The sequence below is a fragment of the Eretmochelys imbricata genome, chromosome 4, assembly GCF_965152235.1.
Source record: "Eretmochelys imbricata isolate rEreImb1 chromosome 4, rEreImb1.hap1, whole genome shotgun sequence".
Classification (NCBI taxonomy): domain Eukaryota; kingdom Metazoa; phylum Chordata; order Testudines; family Cheloniidae; genus Eretmochelys; species Eretmochelys imbricata.
The window spans coordinates 131,542,685-131,562,993 of NC_135575.1; the positions used below are offsets into that span (position 1 = coordinate 131,542,685).

At 45.1% G+C, this 20,309-nt stretch overlaps 1 protein-coding gene across 6 annotated transcripts in view; it reads right to left on the bottom strand.

Annotated features, from left to right (window-relative positions):
- Positions 1 to 20,309, bottom strand: part of REEP1 (receptor accessory protein 1) — a 113,883-nt gene that overhangs the window by 54,976 nt on the left and 38,598 nt on the right. For 2 of the 6 annotated variants that reach the window (XR_013346028.1, XM_077815986.1), the window contains exons 2-5: positions 10,015 to 10,087; positions 5,412 to 5,694; positions 5,236 to 5,312; positions 1,512 to 1,632 (exon numbers count right to left, since the gene is read on the bottom strand). Coding sequence is in view for 5 of the 6 variants with exons in the window: in XM_077815986.1 (XP_077672112.1) it covers positions 1,512 to 1,632; positions 5,236 to 5,312; positions 5,412 to 5,576 (363 nt within the window). In the remaining variant the exon portion in view is untranslated. Of the gene's footprint in view, positions 1 to 1,511; positions 1,633 to 5,235; positions 5,313 to 5,404; positions 6,717 to 10,014; positions 10,088 to 20,309 lie in introns of those variants that run through there. The other 4 variants (XM_077815988.1, XM_077815987.1, XM_077815990.1 and 1 more) reach the window with 4 other exon arrangements.

A 20,309-nucleotide genomic window follows, 5' to 3' on the forward strand; every position in this document is an offset into this window, starting at 1 on the left:
GGGAGGAGGCCATGGGGAAGTAACCCAGGGAGTTGTAGATGTCACACAGGTGTTACATGAAACACTATGGACAGCTGTGATCCACAGGGCCCTGGGCTGGAACCTGGAGTAGAGGGCGGGCCAGGGTTCTCCCCATCCCCCCAACTCCCTATTGGATACAGGAGGAGTTGACCTGCACTATGGGTCCCACCAGAGGGGAAGGTCCTGGCCTGTCCCCCGACCCACTAGGCGGACCAGCAGAGACTGTGGGAATTGTTCTCCTTCCTTTTCCCCACGCTGGCCAGTGATGAGGTTAGCTGAGTGAACAGCAGGTTTGAGTCACTAGCAAAAGTGGCCAAACTGAGGGCAGCCATGAACCTCTGAGGCAAGCAAATCCGCCAATAAGTGCAGGACCCACCAAAGCAGAGGAGGAACTTTGTCACAGTACTTGAAAACTGTTATGTCCCCTCTCAGTCTTATCGCTTCCAGACTAAACAAACCCAATTTTTTCAATCTTCCCTCATAAGTCATGTTTTCTAGACCTTTAATCATTTTTGTTGCTCTTCTCTGGACTTTCTCCAATTTGTCCACATCTTTCCTGAAATGTGGGGCCCAGAACTGGACACAATACTCCAGTTGAGGCCTAATCAGCGTGGAGCAGAGCAGAAGAATTACTTCATGTGTCTTGCTTACCACACTCCTGCTAATACATCCCAGAATGATGTTCGCTTTTTTTTTTTTTTTTTTTTTTTTTGCAAAAGTGTTACACTGTTGACTCATATTTAGCTTGTGGTCCACTTGTGGTCCAGATCCTTTTCCGCAGTTCTCCCTGTGTATCTACTTTAGTGTAGATGTGTAGTGTAGAGTTAGTTTATGTCGACCTATCTCTGTAGTGTAGATCAGGCCTGAGTTAGAGATTGAATTTATGGTTTATTACAACTATCTGTAACCCACTAATCCCCTCTTTTTGTCCTATGACTGCAGAGGTGTTAATGGACCACTCTACCTTGAGAAGTCCCTTAGAATATGTGCTACGTACTTATGCTAACCAATCTGTTCCACCTTCCATTTAGCTGTGATGCTCAGAGTGCCTTTCCTAGACCTGAAGAAGAGTGCTGTGTGGCTCAAAAGCTTGTCTCTCTCATCAACAGAAGTTGGTCCAATAAACGATATTACCTCACCCACCTTGTCACCCCAGCTACATTCAGTCAGCATTTCCAACACTGTGAAGTTTGTCATGCAAGAAAGGACTATTTTCAGGGTAGTATTTTCAGGGAAAACAAAATACATGTATCCCACCCTCTTAGGTTCTCTGATGCCCAGACGTAGTTAAGTTATTCTGAATGAGCTCAGCAGCTGCTGATACAAAAAAAAAACCAAAGAGAAGATCAAAGAACAAAAATAAATAAAAGAAAAAGCAGTGACTCATCTTCTTGAGATGAAAGCCGTTGATACAGCTGACATACGGTAAACACACTAATTCCACCGCTGTGAGCCATCCACTCAGTTAGGGCATGAACACCTGTAATTACCTTTTCTTTTGAAGACAGTGTTGGGTGTACAAATTTTCTATACAGGAGGCTGGAGCCTTTTGTGTATGGAGACAGCAACCAAGCTACAAAAGCTATTTTCAGTTCATAATAGAATGGAAACCTATGGGAAAACAAAGATGACATAAATTCATGGTAACTGCTTCTCTGATGATAATAGAAGCCCAAGGCAGTTAGCAATTGGCAGATTCAGAGCCTAGGCTGGTTTCTGTCTACCTGAGTGTCCTAAGGATCTACCACCCTCTTTCCACATTCACTCACACCCAAACTCTGGCTGAGTGCTATGCAAAGTTTTCTGGCAGCCAGGTATCAGCAACGTTATTTAATAGGGACCCCAAGAGCCAATTAAGTGACAAGGGGTGCGGTATGCACAAAGGGGCCATAGAGGCTTTCTTTGCACTGTTCCCAGCCCTTACAGGCCTGGGGTGCAGAGAGAACACTACCTATCACACCCACCAGCAGCCAGCAAACCAGCCTCTGGATTTATTTATACACCTTTCGTCTCTCTGCCTTTCTGCAGTTAGATGGCACTTATCACGGACTCGAACCACCATTCCTTTCACATTATGCAGGCGCTGTCCCATTATCTGTGCTTGTATAGTGTGCAGCGTAATGGAGCCCAATCCTCCCTGGGGATTTGTGGCACTACTGTAATATACACAGAATAACAATTACTAATAATCAGAGACGTTCCTGCTATAACCACATGTCCTTCCATTTTGTTTTGCTAGCAGCACCGTGACTTAACACAGAGAATTTTAAAAATCTAACCTGTCCTCTGCGTTTTCTGCAGATGGTTTATGTGTCTCATTTCCCTCAGTTAAGAGAATGTCTACACTGCAGTCATGGGAGACCCAAGCTAGCTTTAATCTTCTCGGCGTGAAGTCACAGCAGCACAGTCTGTACAAGCCCGCTCAGAACCGCACACAGTGACTTGTGTGGCTAACTTGCACCGTAGCGTGCGCTGCTGCATCTTCATCTCTGGAACCCAAGCAAGCTCGACGACAGCTAACTCAGGCCCATATATGAGTTGCAGTCACACCCCCTGGATCAGGACCCAATGAGTTAAGGACACACTGAAGTACCAACATAATGCCTCCTTTTGGGCCGGATTCTGTGTGGTGGTGAGCTCCCTGAAACTCCCATTGAAAAGAGTGCTCCCTGCAGGTGATCAGCACCTTGTAGGTCTGGGCCCTTGGTAAGGTACATGCGTAAGGATTAAGAACTTGACGCAAAGCCCATTCACTTCTCCGGTTTCCATTGGCTTCAGTGGGCATTGGATCAGGCCGTATAAGAGTGGTCAAAATGTGCCTGATGTTAGGTACCTACCTAAGTGGCCTAGTCCAAAGCCCACAGGAGTTTTCACCCTCACTTCAGTGCAAATGGCCTGATTTGCAGAAGTGCTGAGCACCCAAAGCCTCTATTGACCTTAACACCCCACTTTAACAATGACCTGTGTTCCTCCCCTCCGAACCCCCCACATGAGAACAGACTGGGAGGAAGCTGCAGGGTGCACAGGCTCGGCCCCTTTGCAAACAAAGAATATCATTTTCCTTTGTGCTCCTATACACCCAAGTATCTATCCCAAAGGAAAAGGACAGAGCAGGAACAAGTAATACCTCCTGCTATTGAAACCCGCTGCAGAGTGTGTGTTGCAGGCCCTTCTGTACCCAATCTGAATATCAGTCTGCTACAGCCCTTGCCAGAAAGCCCTGGATCTCTAGCTCAAGCTTTAGTAGCTCATGCTTTTAGCTCTGGAGGTTCCCGGTTCAATTCCCAGTGTATCGGCCAAGATGGCAGCTCTCTCAACTGGGACTGCAATAGATTCATAGATACTAAGGTCAGAAGGGACCATTATGATCATCTAGTCTGACCTCCTGCACAACGCAGGCCACAGAATTTCACCCACCACTCCTGCGAAAAACCTCTCACCTATGTCTGAGCTATTGAAGTCCTCAAATCGTGGTTTAAAGACTTCAAGGAGCAGAGAATCCTCCAGCAAGTGACCTGTGCCCCATGCTACAGAGGAAGGCGAAAAACCTCCAGGGCTTCTTCCAATCTGCCTTGGAGGAAAATTCCTTCCCGACCCCAAATATGGCGATCAGCTAAACCCTGAGCATATGGGCAAGATTCACCGGCCAGATACTACAGAAAATTCTTTCCTGGGTAACTCAGATTCTACCCCATCTAATATCCCATCACAGGCTAATAGACTCCTAACCACTGTGGAGCAGGCACAGAGAGGAACACGTAACACACTTGCTTACCCTAAAAAGAAAAGGAGGACTTGTGGCACCTTAGAGACTAACCAATTTATTTGAGCATGAGCTTTCGTGAGCTACAGCTCACTTCATCGGATGCATACCGTGGAAACTGCAGTAGACATTATATACACACAGAGACCATGAAACAATACCCCCTCCCACCCCACTGTCCTGCTGGTAATAGCTTATCTAAAGTGATCATCAAGTTGGGCCACTTCCAGCACAAATCCAGGTTTTCTCAGCCTCCGCTGAGAAATGAGTTGAAATGAGTTGAAATGGCCAACTTAATGATCACTTCAGATAAGCTATTACCAGTAGGAGAGTGAGTTTGTGTGTGTATGGGGGTGGGGGGGAGGGTGAGAAAACCTGGATTTGTGCTGGAATTGGCCCACCTTGATTATCATGCACATTGTAGGGAGAGTGGTCACTTTTGATAAGCTATTACCAGCAGGAGAGTGAGTTTGTGTGTGTGGTTTTTGGAGGGGGGTGAGGGAGTGAGAGAACCTGGATTTGTGGTGGAAATGACCCACTTTGATTATCATACACATTGTGAAGAGAGTGGTCACTTTGGATGGGCTATTACCAGCAGGAGAGTGAGTTTGTGTGTGGGGGGCGGAGGGCGAGAAAACCTGGATTTGTGCTGGAAATGGCCCAACTTGATGATCACTTTAGATAAGCTATTACCAGCAGGACAGTGGGGTGGGAGGGGGTATTGTTTCATGGTCTCTGTGTGCATATAATGTCTACTGCAGTTTCCACGGTATGCATCCAATGAAGTGAGCTGTAGCTCACGAAAGCTCATGCTCAAATAAATTGGTTAGTCTCTAAGGTGCCACAAGTACTCCTTTTCTTTTTGCAAAGACAGACTAACATGGCTGTTACTCTGAAACTTGCTTACCCTAGGGATTAGAAAGTTTTAGAAGGGAAAAAGTTAAAGTGGTTTGTCTTATTCTTGTTTGTATCTTCCTCCTCCTTCTTCCTCCCTCCATCTCTTCCTTCCCCCTATCCCTTTCTCTCCCCTTTTTCCCTTTTCCCCTCACTCATGTTCACCTCTCCTCTCTCACATACCCATTCCACTCTTTCCATGTGCCTGTCTCCATTCCAACACCTGCACCAGTGCTCACAGCAGAAGAGGGCTGCTGGCTCAGCCATCCTGTTGACAGTGACAGACCTTCGTCAAACTCTCTCCAGTTCCAACTGCTTTCTCACAGGCACCCGAGCAGTTCCCCTGACGTTAGGATTTCCCAACCCCTAAATCTGGCAGCGCTAAGAGAGGAAGTGCTGGTTCTCCAAGCAAAACATGCCATGCACCTGACATTCAACCCCTTGCACAGGAAATGACACAGTCTTACAATCCTCTCTCTGGAGCTCTGTTCCCTTATAAACCCTTCTGTTTTCCTCCCTATCTCATTACAAATGCCCCACCTCGGTCTGACGCTCACCAGCAAAGAAAGAGATCTGTGAAAGTCTCGGCTGTCGTGAAAAGTGCAAATATGATCCAGTACATCATCCATTTGACCTGTGAAGAGAAATCAGATATTTTGTAACCATGTTGTTCTAGGAAGGCACAAATGTACAGTGATGGTATTTTACTCTTTTAGGGGAGAGCACCTTTCACCTGAGGATCCCAAAGCTCAGCCCATCCACAGCTGCCTGGCGATACGCTTATTGACAAGAAAGCCTCAGAACCCTGTTGTGCAGGCATGGAGAACTTAAGGGCTTTGCCAGGTGTCACGCAGCAAGTTGTCACATAGGTGTAGTCCACAACACAAATCAGAGTCATGCACAAACCCACGTGAAGAAGGAATTTGTCCTTTATGATCAATCCGACCAAAAGACCAAGTAGTCAGACTCGCTGCTCGTATTCCACGAGGAGTTTCTGCTGTAGAATTGCTGTCCGACTGAGATAGTGATTTAGACAGTTTGATAACACTAGAACATACAGATGATGCCATATAACTTCCCTCTTCATCTGCAAATGCAAATGCAACCCTGCTATCACGTTACCTGGTGCGGTAATCCCATCTGGTCATGGCCTATAATCAGGGTTAGGTTAGGTCAATACATGGATGGGAGATCGCCAAGTGACCTCTAAGTACTGCAGGAAGGAAAGGGTGCTTATGATTCCCTCTGAGTAAGTTCCAGCACACCCAAATTTGCTGACAGAAGGAGCTGTGCTATTGGAGGTGTCTTCTCTCAGATGACCTATGTAACCCACACCCACTTAGTGTGGTGCTTTGTGCCCCTTTAGTGGTCGGGGCCACAGAAAGAGGTTGGTGAGCCTGCTGCAGCCAAGGCTAACAGAGGTGGGTCTTTTAGCTTAGGCAATAGAGGCTTTTAGCTCCAGAGGTCAAGGCTGTAGCAGGCTCATCAACCTCTGTACACGGCCCAGCCATGACGAGAGGGGGACAGAGTGCCATACTGACTGGGTGGGGGTTACACGTACATAGCCGAGGTCCTAACCATCTGTGGTCATTAGAGATCCCATGGTACGTGACATAAGAGTAGGGATGTCTTTGCAGTTAGACAAAATATACTTACCTTACCTAAATGGCCTGTGACAGGGTTAAAAAAAGCCAGGAAAGTGTTAAAGGTTACCAATCTGTTCCATGACCCTGCAAGGATTTAAGGAAGGGCACTTCTTCTTTCTGCTGGCTGAGAGAGGCAAGGGCCTCAGCCTGTGCTGGTCAGGGAATTGCTTTGCTTTGAGTTATTCATGCATTTTGGGTGTTCGAATGGAAAATTGCATCTTGAAGCAGGGACCTGAAATGGATTCAGGGGTAACAACCATTTTTTCCTGGGCTGACAAGCCTACCAGCTAACATACCGCCAGCAGCACAGATGGACACAATATTCTTAATTTCCCATCTTAAAGCATACTGTAGGGCTGTTACCTTACATCCCAGAGGCAGCTGCATTTCAGTGGTGGAAACGCGTTCTCCACCCCCGGTGATGAATTTGATAAAGATGAATTTTTAAAAAAAGTTTTCACTGAAAAACTGCCAGGCTGAAAACTTCTTGGTTATTTGTTTGTTTAGTTTGTTTTGTTTTTTTTGGCAACCAAAAATCAAAATGTTTGACCAGTTGGGCGAACATTCTTTGTTTCACTGAAAATTTTTGCCTGACTGGCTGAAATTTTTCAGTTGACAAAAACAAATCAAATGTTTTTCCAATAACATGTCGTTGAATCGTGACATTTCCCATGGATATTTCCATTTTGCTAAAAAAGCCATTTTTTGTTGAAAAATATATTGTGAACAAAATTTTTTGACCAACTCCCCTGAGTATGTCTCAGCAACCTCACAGGGGTGCTATTAAGCTTCATTAAACAATATCAGTGAAGTACTTTAAGAGTCAGAGGTCTTGTCTACACTAAAAAGGTGTACTATGGTAACTCAACCAGAATAATTAAGCAGTACCACTCCTGGCAGGCCTTTTCCACACTTGGTTTGCTAGTGTAGATATGTCAGGAGGGCTACATTGGCTAACCCCACCCAATACCCTAGTGGAAATGTAGATTATGCTACCAATAATTTTTTTGCCAATATAGTTTACACCAGTTCCCCAAACAGAATAAGCTATACTGGCAAAAGTTCCTTTTTGTCCATGTAACAGCATCTACACTAGGATTTCTGCTGGCACAGCTACATCAGTTTGGGAAGCGGGGTGGCGATTTCCTCACACTCCTAACTAACATAGCAATGCTGGCAAAACTATTAAGTATAGATCAAGCCCAAGTGTGGATAAAGTATATCAGAGTAAAGGTGCTTTATACTGGTATAACTATTCCCACATGGAAAAGGGAATAAGCTATACTGGTATAAGGTACCTTTACTGATATAACTGAATCCATTCAAGGTAGGGCTGCCAACTTTCTAATTGCAGAAAACCGAACATTCTTGCCCCACCTCCTACCCGCCCCACCCCAAGGCCCCACCCTTGCCCTGCCTCTTCTCTGAGGCCCGCCCCCGCTCACTCCACCCCCTCTCCCTCCATCACTCACTCTCCCCCACCCTCGCTCATTTTCACCAGGCTGAGGCAGGGGGTTGGGATGTGGGAGGGGGTGAGGGCTCCAGCTGGGGGTGCAGGATCTGGGGTGTGGCTGGGGATGAGGGGTTTGGGGTGCAGGAGGAGGCTCCAGGTTGGGGCCAAGGGTTGCGGAGTGTGGGAGGGAGGTCTGGGTTGGGGCAGGAGTTCGGAGTGTGGGAGGAGGCTCCGGCCTGAGGCAGGAGGTTGGGGTGTGGGAGGGGATATGGCTCTGGGGTGGGGGTGCAGGCTCTGGGGTGAGGCTGGGGATGATGGGTTTGGGGTGCTCATGGCTAAGGCCAAAGGGTTTAGTGTGTGGGAGGGGGCTCCGGGCTGGGGCAGGGGACTGGGGTGAGGGAGAGGGTGTGGGCTCTGGCTGGGGGTACAGGTTCTGGGGTGGGGCTGTGGGTGCAGGTTCTGGGGTGGTGCTGGGGATGAGGGATTTGGGGTGCAGGAGGGGGCTCCAGGTTGGGGCCGAGCGGTTCAGAGTGTGGGAGGGGGCTCTGGGCGGGGCCAGAGGTGTGGAAGGGGGTGCGGGATCCGGGAGGGAGTTTGCATGACGGAGGAGGTTCCAAGCTGGGGCAGGAGGTTGGAGCACGGGAGGAAGCTCGGTGTGCGGGCTCTGGGCGGCACTGACCTTGGGTGGCTCCCAGGAAGCAGCAACATGGCCCTCTGACTCCTAGGCAGAGGAGCAGCCATCTGCAAGCGCCGCTCCCGCAGCTCCCATTGGCCACCATTCCCGGCCAATGAGAGCTGCAGAGCTGGTGCTCGGGGTGGGGGAAGCACATGTGGCCCCCGTGGCCACCCCTCCACCTAGGAGCCAGAGGGACATGCCGGCCACTTCCCAGGAGCTATGCAGAGTTGGGCAGGGAGCCTACCTTAGCCCCACTGCGTTGCCAACCGGACTTTTAATGGCCTGGTCAACGGTGCTGACCGGAGCTAGTGTTGACTGAAGCTAGTGCCAGGGTCCCTTTTTGAGCAGGTGAACCGGTTGAAAACCGGACACCTGGCAACCCTAACCCAAGGGCTTGTATTGGTATAACTATATTGGTTAAAGAAAAAGCACACCCCTAACTGACATAGTTATAACAAAACAACTTCCAAGCGCAGACCAGGCCTTTAGATGAAATGTGTTCTCGAAATGGAGACTATCATTGCTAGCCACTGCTAGGTGATGTGATTTGAACTGCCAGCACATCAAAGGGGATTTATATAGCTGAAGTGGTGCAGCAGAGTCAGCTCTGCAAGTACCTGGCACGTCAGGCAGCCCTCATCTGGTTTACTTACAATGCTCACGACAAGTTAATGCTTTCGGATATAAAGAACTAATCTCACCAAGGGAAACCCTTGACTGGAAGAATCTCAAGAGCCTCTCCAAGTCACAGCTTGACATTGTGCTAAGGACACGTTAAGATAATCGTCAAAGCTGTCACCAAGACATGGAAATGGCCTTATCATCATTGAGATGCTCAGATATTTGAAGAGTAAATACCTGAAGGCTCTGCAGTGTTCAGTACACTTTAGATAGAAAACAAGATTATGACAGACAGTACAGCCCCTTTGGGACACAGAAGGGGCCCTTGTGGGTCACGCTTCTCCCACATCCCACTTCCCCTAACAAAAGTTGGCAGTGTCTGCCTGAACCATGGGACACTAGGACCCAGAGGCGTTCTCCTAGGAAAAAGGCAAGACAGCTCCACCCATAAGTATATAAAGAGGCCGTCTCACTATGGAGGCTGGCTGCTGCTTTGGAGAGAAAGGGTCTCTGCTTCCTGAAAGATATTCACAATCATATGTACTTTTGGTTTGCTAATTCCATTGCAAACCCTGTTTTGAGAGGGCAGCCAAAGGGCCAATGGGCTTCTGAAGAGGCTTTATTTTGTTCTGCTCTCCTACAACAAATAAGCAAAGCAAAACTGTATCTCAGGTATGGGCATCAAGCACCTTTTGAGATCAGCCATACAAGCACAATGATGCCACCACATGGAGGCATAAGCAATTTGTCAAAGGTCACGAGCAGAGCTAGGAACAGAATCCAGCTCTCCTAACTTTCAGTCGAGGGCCCTATCCACCAGCCTACACATCAGACTTCCCCCAGCCCTGGTTTACGACTCACCTGGAATGCAGGTAGCAATTTTAAAATGTAACGATCAGAGACCATAAAACATAGCACAGGAGGAAAAAAAATTACTTACATATTCTTTAATATCCTTTGATTTTACAGCTTTGTAAGAATAATACGCAGGGTAAAGAGTGCCAAATATAATCCTGAAAGAAAGAAAGAAATGGAGAAGCTTGATTTCCTGTCACAGGGAAATATTTTTTCCTTCTGTTAACTGCATTTCTTGCACCTGTAGAAAGTGTTAGTAGATTCTGATCTAGGGCTACGATACACCATGCACTGACTTCCTCTGTGGTTTACAGTATAGGGCTGATCCTGCCTCATTGACCTAAGTGACAATTTTGCCATTGATTTACATGGAGCAGGATTAGGGCCAAAATTGTTTCCCCTCTTTTGTGACTGTCCCTTTGAGGCTGCATTACATTTAAGAGGCACCTCCCTATGAAAAGCACCAAAAAGAGTGACACATCAGCATGAAAACAAGGCAGAAAAACAAACCTCAAGGAAAAGGTAAATGTAATTTTAAAATAATCTACCATGACACAGCAAAGAAAGTTTATTAGTTATTTTTAGAGAGGGGACAAAATGGGAACCATTTATCAGAAATCCCCATCCCCTACCCCTACTCCCCCAAAAAACTTTAGAGGGGAAAGGGAGAAAAATGGGACTCAGATTACATCTAGTTGTGGTTTGACAATATTAGGGCCCAATCCTGCACTCAGATCAGGGCAGGAGGAATCCTGCATGGCCCCATTGATTCCAACTCTAAAGCCCCTCAAGTTTTCTGTGTCTGAAAGAGACGCTACCAGGTTCAAAGTCACAGAGCTGTAAAAACAAATCCTTAAGCTACGTATAGCACCTTAAGAGTTTAAAAAGCGGGGGAATATTTAAAAATCTCCTTTCCTCTTCGCTATCTGTGCTGCTTCTTCACTTTGATCATTTCTTTAAGTGTAGACCCTGAACATAGGCTAAATCATTTCCACTTTCTTCTAGACAGGTTTTAGTCAATTTCCCCTGTAGTTGCAGGATACTGCAATGTTTGGATTGAAAATTGTAGCAGGGGAATGTTTACTGGTTTAAAAAAAAAATGTTTCCACGGACTTTTTCTTAATTTCATGTAATCATTTCCATTGTTCTTAGAGTTTAATCAAAGTTCATTGTTTCAAAAACCTAAACTTAGAGCCGTATTAACCTGATATTATCCTTTCCATTTTGCCAGGTATGTTCCCCTGCCAAGGGACTCAATTACATTTATGTCCAATTCATGGATGTTATATTAAAAATTTACTCTCCTCCATGCAGCTCACAATTGTCCCTCCCAAAGCTGTCCTCAGGAAAGCATTTGTAAAAGAACAGAATGAGACTGCACACTATCTCCATTTGCAAAGCACTGCGCTAGTGCAATTTGCTGGGTATTCATCATGCCTACTGGAGCGTAATTCAACAAAACCTAAAGCACGATGCAGACTTCAGAAAAGCAACCACAGAGTGAGGAGCTCAATGTTTTGCAGACGTTTCATGCTGGTTTCAGAAAGAGCTGCTGGAAACTGGGAGCACTGAAGCAATTTCGTTCACCAGAGATGTGCTGTATGCAGGGATTAGGTCATATGCCCAGAGAGAAGATTCTGGGAAAACACATTCATTGTCCTGCCTTGAAATATCATAAACAACAGTGCTGCTTAAGGCAGTGGAGAGACACAGACAATGGTCGTGATCCTATTCTCATTGACGCTAAACAGCAAACTTTCCCCTGACATCAGTGGTAGTGGGATCTGGTCCAGTGAAGATAATGCTAAAAAAGGCAGAGTTTTTCTGCACAGCTCAGAAAAACAACCATGCACATGAATTATTTCCCCCACAACACACCCCTCATTTATAAAAGTTCCTCATTTCTGTCCCAATCCATTTCCCTCCCTCCCTGAACTGGTTGCTATCACACGCTCTTGTTTCCTGCAGAGATTCCAACATCTGATGATTTATATTTGCTTCCTCAGTTTATGCCAGTAACAGAAACTAACTTGGTCTTAGAGGCAAGCGAGTTTACAGAATCTCTGGAACACAGTTATATATGGCAAATACTTGGAAAGTTTCCTGTGGAGGAAGAGAAGCCCTTACTATTTTGTTTACCTAAAGTATACAGCATAATTAATAGGCTGATGTGCCTTCCCTGTGGGGGTTATGTAACAAACTTCAGATTTTCCTGACAGTACGAAGTGGGTTTGTATTATCCAGGCAGTTGTGGTTTAATAGACTGAGCCCTGGGGTAGGAGACTTAGCCCTAGTCCTGCTAACTTGCTCTGTGACCTGGAGCAACTCACTTAACCTCTCTGTGCCTCAGTCTCTCTATCTATAAAATGGGTTGCGGGGCTCCAGCATCAGTCCTGGATGGCAGGGCTCAGTGAGGCAGTGCCACTTCCATCCCCAGACTCGCCGCAGCCTGTCTGGGTTGGGGGAGGGGGCGTGGAGCGCAACAAAAAATGGCAGCGTTGCTGCAGAAGAGAGATCTCCTCCTGCTGCTAGCAGAAGGGGTTGCCGCACAACCACTGAACTCCACGAGCAGGCAGCAGCTAGGCAAGGAAACACACCACTGCTCTGCCCTGCTACATCAGCACTTCACGGAACAGGGCCAAATGGACAGTAGAAATCTGGGGGAGGCACATGCCCCTCCCCCACGCGTCACCTTTGGTTGGGGTTCCACAGACTTCTCTATTTAAGTTTAAGGGCCCCGGGGTTTAAAAAAAAAGAAAGAAAGAAAGAAAGATTGAGAACCACTGCTCTAGCCCATCCAAAATGGAGCAACTAAAACCATCTCTCGCCCATCTCTCAAACTGTGTCACTCACCCACAGGGTGACCAGATAGCAACTGTGAAAAAATGGGACAGGGGGTGGGGGAGGTAATAGGCGCCTATATAAGAAAGTCCCAAAAAATGGGACTGTCCCTTTAAAAACGGGACATCTTGTCACTCTACTCACCCATTCAAATCCTTCCACTGGCTCCCCTCTGGCCTGCCAAGTCAAGTCTGAGAGTCTCATCGTTGCCTTCAAGTGTCTGAATACTGCTCCTGCTTACACCCCTATTCTGGTGTCTTATCCCATCCTATCTCTTCCCTAATGATGACAGTCTTGCAGTTTTGTTATCCCACTTTTTCTGTGTGCCTTCATCCATGCTGCACCAGGCTCCTATGCTATCTTCATTCAAATTCTTCCCAAATATCCACTCTGTACACAAAGCCCTCATCCCCTTTATGTATCACCATTCCAATTCTAAAAATAAAATAAAACTGCTCACCACCACCCCTGCAAAAAAAACCCTCTGGTATCTCCTTCTTTTGAGTCCTCTAATGAGCTTTTGTGTGACCTTTTAGCCTTGGGATGGGAAATGAACTGTCCAAAACACAAAGGCCTAAAAGTCTTGTACAGGCCTCTATCTTCATTGCCAAGCTAGAAATTGAATTCGGGAGCTCCAGAGACAGACGTATGAGCGGCTACAGCTTGAGCTATAGACAAGGATCTCTACCTGGAGCTGTAAGAGACTCACAGCTTCACTGAATTGGGCCCAGAGGGCGGGGCTTGTGACACACTGACCAGTAGATCTCATCAGTTCACTCTCAGCACTGAGCGCAATCATGTAGCAGTTAGTATATTATTCTGACATATCATTGGGGTCTAAATTAATTATAACCACTTAGCAAAAAGGTCTGGGAATGACTGCACACAGCTCAGTGAAGAGCTCTGCTTATTGTGCACAAATGGGCAAAAACATAAGCAAAATGCCAGGGTACCTCAGGAATGGGATGGAGAATAATCCTGATAATATTACAGTGCCATTATACAAGTCAATAGCATGCTCTGAGCTGGGACACAGTGTTCCCATCTGGCCACTCTCTCTCTCTCAAAAAGGATACCATGAAAACTGAAGGGGACTGGAAAAGGGCAATGAAAATATTTAGTGGGACACAGAAAGAGTTCCACATGAAGAGAGGTTGAAGTGCCTGGGATTGTTTATTTTAGAGAGGAAGCAAATCAAGTGGCCAGGATAAGCGTGTAAGAACTAACCGAGGGTCTAGAGAAAGTAAATCAGACACACACACCCTTCTCCTAATAGCAGCACCAGAGAATGTTCAATTAAACTGAAAGAACACATTTCAAACCCACACAAGGAAATACTATTCTGCACAACAAACAATTAACCTGTGGAACTCATTGAAGTAGGATATCATTGAGGTCAAGAGCATAAGAACATTCAAAATGTTACATTTATATATCCAGTTACATTAGATAGGATTTTTAAATAAACTTTTGTGAGTCAGGTCAATCATTAACTGACAAGGGAGAAGAAGAAACTGCCCATTATGACATTTCATGCACCTTCCTCTGAAGCAGATGATAGCAGCCACTGTTTGGCTCAGGATACTGGACTAAAGGGACCGGAAGTCTGATCCAATGTGCAGTTCCTAAATTGTTAATAATACACACCCTTAAAGGATACTGGCTTGTCCCACACCCAACTCTCGGTCAGGCCCTTCATACAAAACCATCATAGATTCATAGATATTTAGGTCAGAAGGGACCATTATGATCATCTAGTCTGACCTCCTGCACAACGCAGGCCACAGAATTTCACCCACCACTCCTGCGAAAAACCTCTCACCTATGTCTGAGCCATTGAAGTCCTCAAATCATGGTTTAAAGACTTCAAGGAGCAGAGAATCCTCCAGCAAGTGACCCGTGCCCCATGCTACAGAGGAGGGTGAAAAACCTCCAGGGCCTCTTCCAATCTGCCCTGGAGGAAAATTCCTTCCCGACCCCAAATATGGCGATCAGCTAAACCCTGAGCATATGGGCAAGATTCACCAGCCAGATACTGCAGAAAATTCTTTCCTGGGTAACTCAGATCCCACCCCATCTAATATCCCATCACAGGCCATTGGGCCTATTTACCATGAATATTTAATTACCAAAACCATGTTATCCCATCGTACCATCTCCTCCATAAACTTATCGAGTTTAATCTTAAAGCCAGACAGATCTTTTGCCCCCACTGCTTCCCTTGGAAGGCTATTCCAAAACTCCTCTGATTTTTCACTCCTCTGATGGTTAGAAACCTTCATCTAATTTCAAGTCTAAACTTCCCGGTGGCCAGTTTATATCCATTTGTTCTTGTGTCCACATTGGTACTGAGCTTAAATAATTCCTCTCCCTCTGCAGTATTTATCCCTCTGATATATTTATAGAGAGCAATCATATCTCCCCTCAACCTTCTTTTAGTTAGGCTAAACAAGCCAAGCTCCTTGAGTCTACTTTCAAAAGACAAGTTTTCCTCATCCTAGTAGCCCTTCTCTGTACCTGTTCCAGTTTGAATTCATCCTTCTTAAACATGGGAGACCAGAACTGCACACAGTATTCCAGGTGAGGTCTCACCAATGCCTTGTATGATGGTACTAAAACCTCCTTATCCCTACTGGAAATACCTCTCCTGATGCATCCTAAGACCACATTAGCTTTTTTCACGGCCATATCACATTGGCGGCTCATAGACATCCTATGATCAACGAATATTCCAAGGTCCTCCTCCTCCGTTACTTCTAATTGATGCGTCCCCAACTTATAACTAAAATTCTTGTTATTAATCCCTAAATGCATGACCTTACACTTCTCACTATTAAATGTCATCCTATTACTATTACTCCAGTTTACAAGGTCATCCAGATCCTCCTATAGGATATCCCTGTCCTTCTCTAAATTGGCAATACCTCCCAGCTTTGTATGATCCGCAAACTTTATTAGCACACTCCCACTTTTTGTGCCGAGGTCAGTAATAAAAAGATTAAATAAGATTGGTCCCAAAACCGATCCTTGAGGAACTCCACTGGTAACCTCCCTCCAGCCTGACAGTTCACCTTTCAGTAGGACCCATTGTAGTCTCCCCTTTAACCAATTCCTTATCCACCTTTCAATGTTCCTATTGATCCCCATCTTATCCAATTTAACTAATAATTCCCCATGTGGCATGGTAACAAACGCCTTACTGAAATCTAGGTAAATTAGATCCACTGCATTTCCTTTGTCTAAAAAATCTGTTACTTTCTCAAAGAAGGAGATCAGGTTGGTTTGGCACGATCTACCTTTTGTAAAACCATGTTGTATTTTGTCCCATTTACCATTGACTTCAATGTCCTTAACTACTTTCTCCTTCAAAATTTTTTCCAAGACCTTGCATACTACAGATGTCAAACTAACGGGCCTATAGTTACCCGGATCACTTTTTTTCCCTTTCTTAAAAATAGGAACTATGTTAGCAACACAAAATAAAGCTATTCCCCCAACCAGCACTGGGCTGCAGAGACCCAGAGACCTTTTGTTCCACACTGCTCCAGGACAAGCCACAGGACCCATCTCCCTCCTACAGCTTTTCTTCTTCCAACTGAGCTAAGCTCTCTCAGCCATTTATAGACATCCCCTGTCCCTTTCCCAGCTGGGTCTGATAATCACACAGGACTGGCTGGCCACTAGCCTTTAGAGGAACAGACTACCCTACTGCAATCCCATAGTCTGGGAGCCAGCATCAGAGCTGGGATTAGAATTCAGGACAGCCTCATTTCACATGCTAAACTCTAAGATACTAGACATTGCTGGCTCCCTGACTAAGGTCCGTGTCCTACAAACACACGTGCACAAAGTTACTCACATACCCAATCTAGTATCCACTGAAGTCAATGGAGGAACCCACTCACTTCAATGGGCATTGGACCAGACTCATAAACAACTCCCTGTGACATCAATGAGTCTATTAGAGTGAGTAATTTTCCTCACATGGGTTTGCAAGATTTGGCCCTAATGTTACAAACACACAGCACTGTGCTGCTGACACCACAAATCTGTCAAGCTTTGCTGTTTTGGTTACCATGTCATCAGAGCCTCTAGATATTTGGATAGTGGGGCACATCCTTGGAGCACTGTAGAACAAACAAGACAAACGCAGCAAGCCTTTTTTCATGAATAGCTGATGTTTCCATATCATTAGCACAAAGCAGCCAAGATTAAGAACTTCTGCTTCAATAAGGGCCTGGATACACTTTTGAATTGTTGAAATATTTTGGTCTTCTCAACATATTTGTTGGGCAGCATATGCTTCTTATAGTACTTAGTAGCAGCTGAACTGTTTCAGTGCCAGGATTCCTTGCTGAGGCTGCCAATAAGGGTGCCAATGGGCTTGTGATCATTATTATTAGGACGAAGAATGTTTTCAGAGCACCATCAATTTGCACAGGGCTTTGCACAGATTTAAAAAAAAGGCAGCGTCTGCCCCAAAAGGCTTACAGTATAAATCTAACAGGTGTGGAACGTGGAGCTACTAACTGTGGTATATAACCTATCATTTAAATCAGCTTCTGTACCAGATGACTGGAGGATAGCTAATGTGACGCCAATGTTTTAAAGAGGTTCCAGAGGTGATACTGGCAATTAAAGGCTGGTAAGCCTGATTTCAGTACAAGGCAAATTGGTTGAAACTATAGTAAAGAACATAATTATCAGACACATAGATGAACATGATTTGTTGGGGAAGAGTCAACATGGTTTTTGTAAAGGGAAATCATGTCTCACCAATCTACTAGAATTCTTTCAGGGGATCAACAAGCATGTGGACAAGGGGGATCCAGTGGATATAGTGTTCTTAGATTTTCAGAAAGCCTTTGACAAGGTCCCACACCAAAGTCTCTTAAGCAAAGTAAGCTGTCATAGAATAAGAGGGAAGGTCCACTTATGGATCACTAACTGGTTCAAAGATAGGAAACAAAGGTGTGACAGGGTCAGACCAGACGGCTACAGGACAGTGATCCTATTGGGATCCAGGAAGTGGGCGGGCGGAATGATTCTGGGGGACAACTAATGAAATAACAGGGACAGGAATGCGGTCAAAGGAAGGGACAGGTCAAACAAAGGGAACCTGACTACAGGAGAGTGATAGAAGGTAGATATATTAGCCCCAGATTAAACAGGTCCCTTTTCACTGAGTAAGATCATGGGCTGTTCCAGAACAATCAGGAAGTTGCTGGAACAAATTAAGGCAGGCTAATTAGGACACCTGGTGCCAATTAAGAAGCTACCAGAATCAATTAGGACAAGCAGGCTAATCAGGGCACCTGGTTTTAAAAAGAACCTCACTTCAATTAGCGAGGCGTGTGTGAGAAGTTGGGAGCAAGAGGTGTAAGAAGCTGAGAGTGAGAAGGTATACTGCAGGAGGACTGCGAAGTACAAGCATTACCAGACATCAGGAGGAAGGTCCTGTGGTGAGGATAAAGAAGGTGTTGGGAGGAGGCCTTGGGGAAGTAGCCTAGGGAGATGAAGCTGTCATGCAGCTGTTACAAGAGACACTGTAGACAGTTGCAATCTACAAGGCCCTGGGCTGGAACCTGGAATAGAGGGCAGGCCTGGGTTCCCCCTATCTCCCTCAACTCCCTATTTGAGACAAGAGGAGGTGACCTGGACTGTGGGTCCCACTGGAGGGGAAGGTCCCTGGCCTGTCCCCTGACCCATTTGGTGGACCAGGAGAGACTGTGGGAATTGTTCTCCTTCCTTTTCCCCATGCTGTCCAGTGATGAGGTTAGCTGAGTGAATGGCAGGTTTGAGCCACTAGCAAAAGTAGCCAAACTGAGGGCTGCTGTGAATCTCTGAGGCAAGCAAATCCGCCAATAAGTGCAGGACCCACCAAGGCAGAGGAGAAACTTTGTCACAAAGGGTAGGAATAAATGGCCAGTTTTCAGAATGGAGAGAGGTAAATAGTGGCGACCCCTAGTAGTCTGTACTGGGACCAGTACTGTTCAACATATTCATAAATGATCTGCAAATTTGCCACCTTACTGTTTACCCCTTTTTCCAGACGATATAAAACTCAGCAAGATAACTAAGTCCAAAGCAGACTGTGAAGAGTTACAAAAGGATTTCACAGAACTGGGTGAGTTGGCAATAAAATGGCAGATGAAATTCAATGTTGATAAATGCAAAGTAATGCATATTGGAAACATAATCCCAACTATACATATAAAATGATGGGGTCTAAATTAGTTGTTACCACTCAAGAAAGAGATCTTGGAGTCAGTCATTGTGGATAGTTCTCTGAAAACATCCACGCCATGGGCAGCGGCAGTCAAAAAAGCAAACAGAATTTTGGGAATCATTAGGAAAGGGATTAGTTATAAGACAGATAATATTATATTGCCTCATATAAATCCATGGTATGCCCACATCTTGAATACTGCATGCAGATCTGGCTGCCCCATCTCAAAAGAGAGATATTGGAATTGGAAAAGATACAGAAAAGAGCAACAAAAATTATTAGGGATATGGAAGAGCTTCCATATGAGGAGCGATTAATAAGACTGGGACTTTTCAGGTTGGAAAAGAGACGACTAAGGGGGGATATGATTGACATCTATAAAATCATGACTGGTGTGGAGCAAGTAAATAAGGAAGTGTTATTTACTCCTCATAAACAAGAACTAGGGGTCACCAAATAAATTAATAGGCAGCAGGTTTAAAGCAAACAAAAGGAAGTATTTCTTCACACAACGCACAGTCAACCTGTGGAAATCTTTGCCAGAGGATGTTGTGAAGGCCCAGACTATAACAGGGTTCAAAAAAGAACCAGATAAGTTCATGGGGGATGGACTCATCAATGGCTATGGGCCAAGATGCAAACACAAACTCTGAAATGTCCCTAGCCTCTCTGCCAGAAGCTGGGTATGAGCGACAGGGGATGGATCACTTGATGATTACCTGTTCTGTTCATTCCCTCTGGGACACCTGGCATTGGCCACTGTCAGAAGACAGGATACTGAGCTAGATGGACCACTGGTCTGACTCAGTATGGCCATTCTTATGTTTTTATGAGCTAGGTAAAGGAATGAGTCAGGGAAAAGGTTAAAGCAAATACAAATAATTAGGGCTGTTGATTAATCACAGTTAACTCACGCAATTAACTCAAAAAAATTAACTGCGATTAAAAAATTAATTGTGATTAATCGCATTGTTAAACAATAGAATATCAACTGAAATGTATTAAATATTTTTTCTACATTTTCAAATATATTGATTTCTATTACAACAAAGAATACAAATACAAATATACTATTTCTTTTGTTTTTTACAGTGCAAATATTTGTAATAAAAAATAAAGTGAGCACTGTACACTTTGTATTCTGTGTTGTAACTGAAATCAATAGATTTGAAAATGTAGAAACCATCCAAAAATACTTAAATAAATGGTATTCTATTATTGTTTAACAGTGTGATTAATCGCAATTAATTTTTTTAATTGCTTGACAACCCTACAAATAATGTGAGTCACACTGTGTGCCGAATGATGCT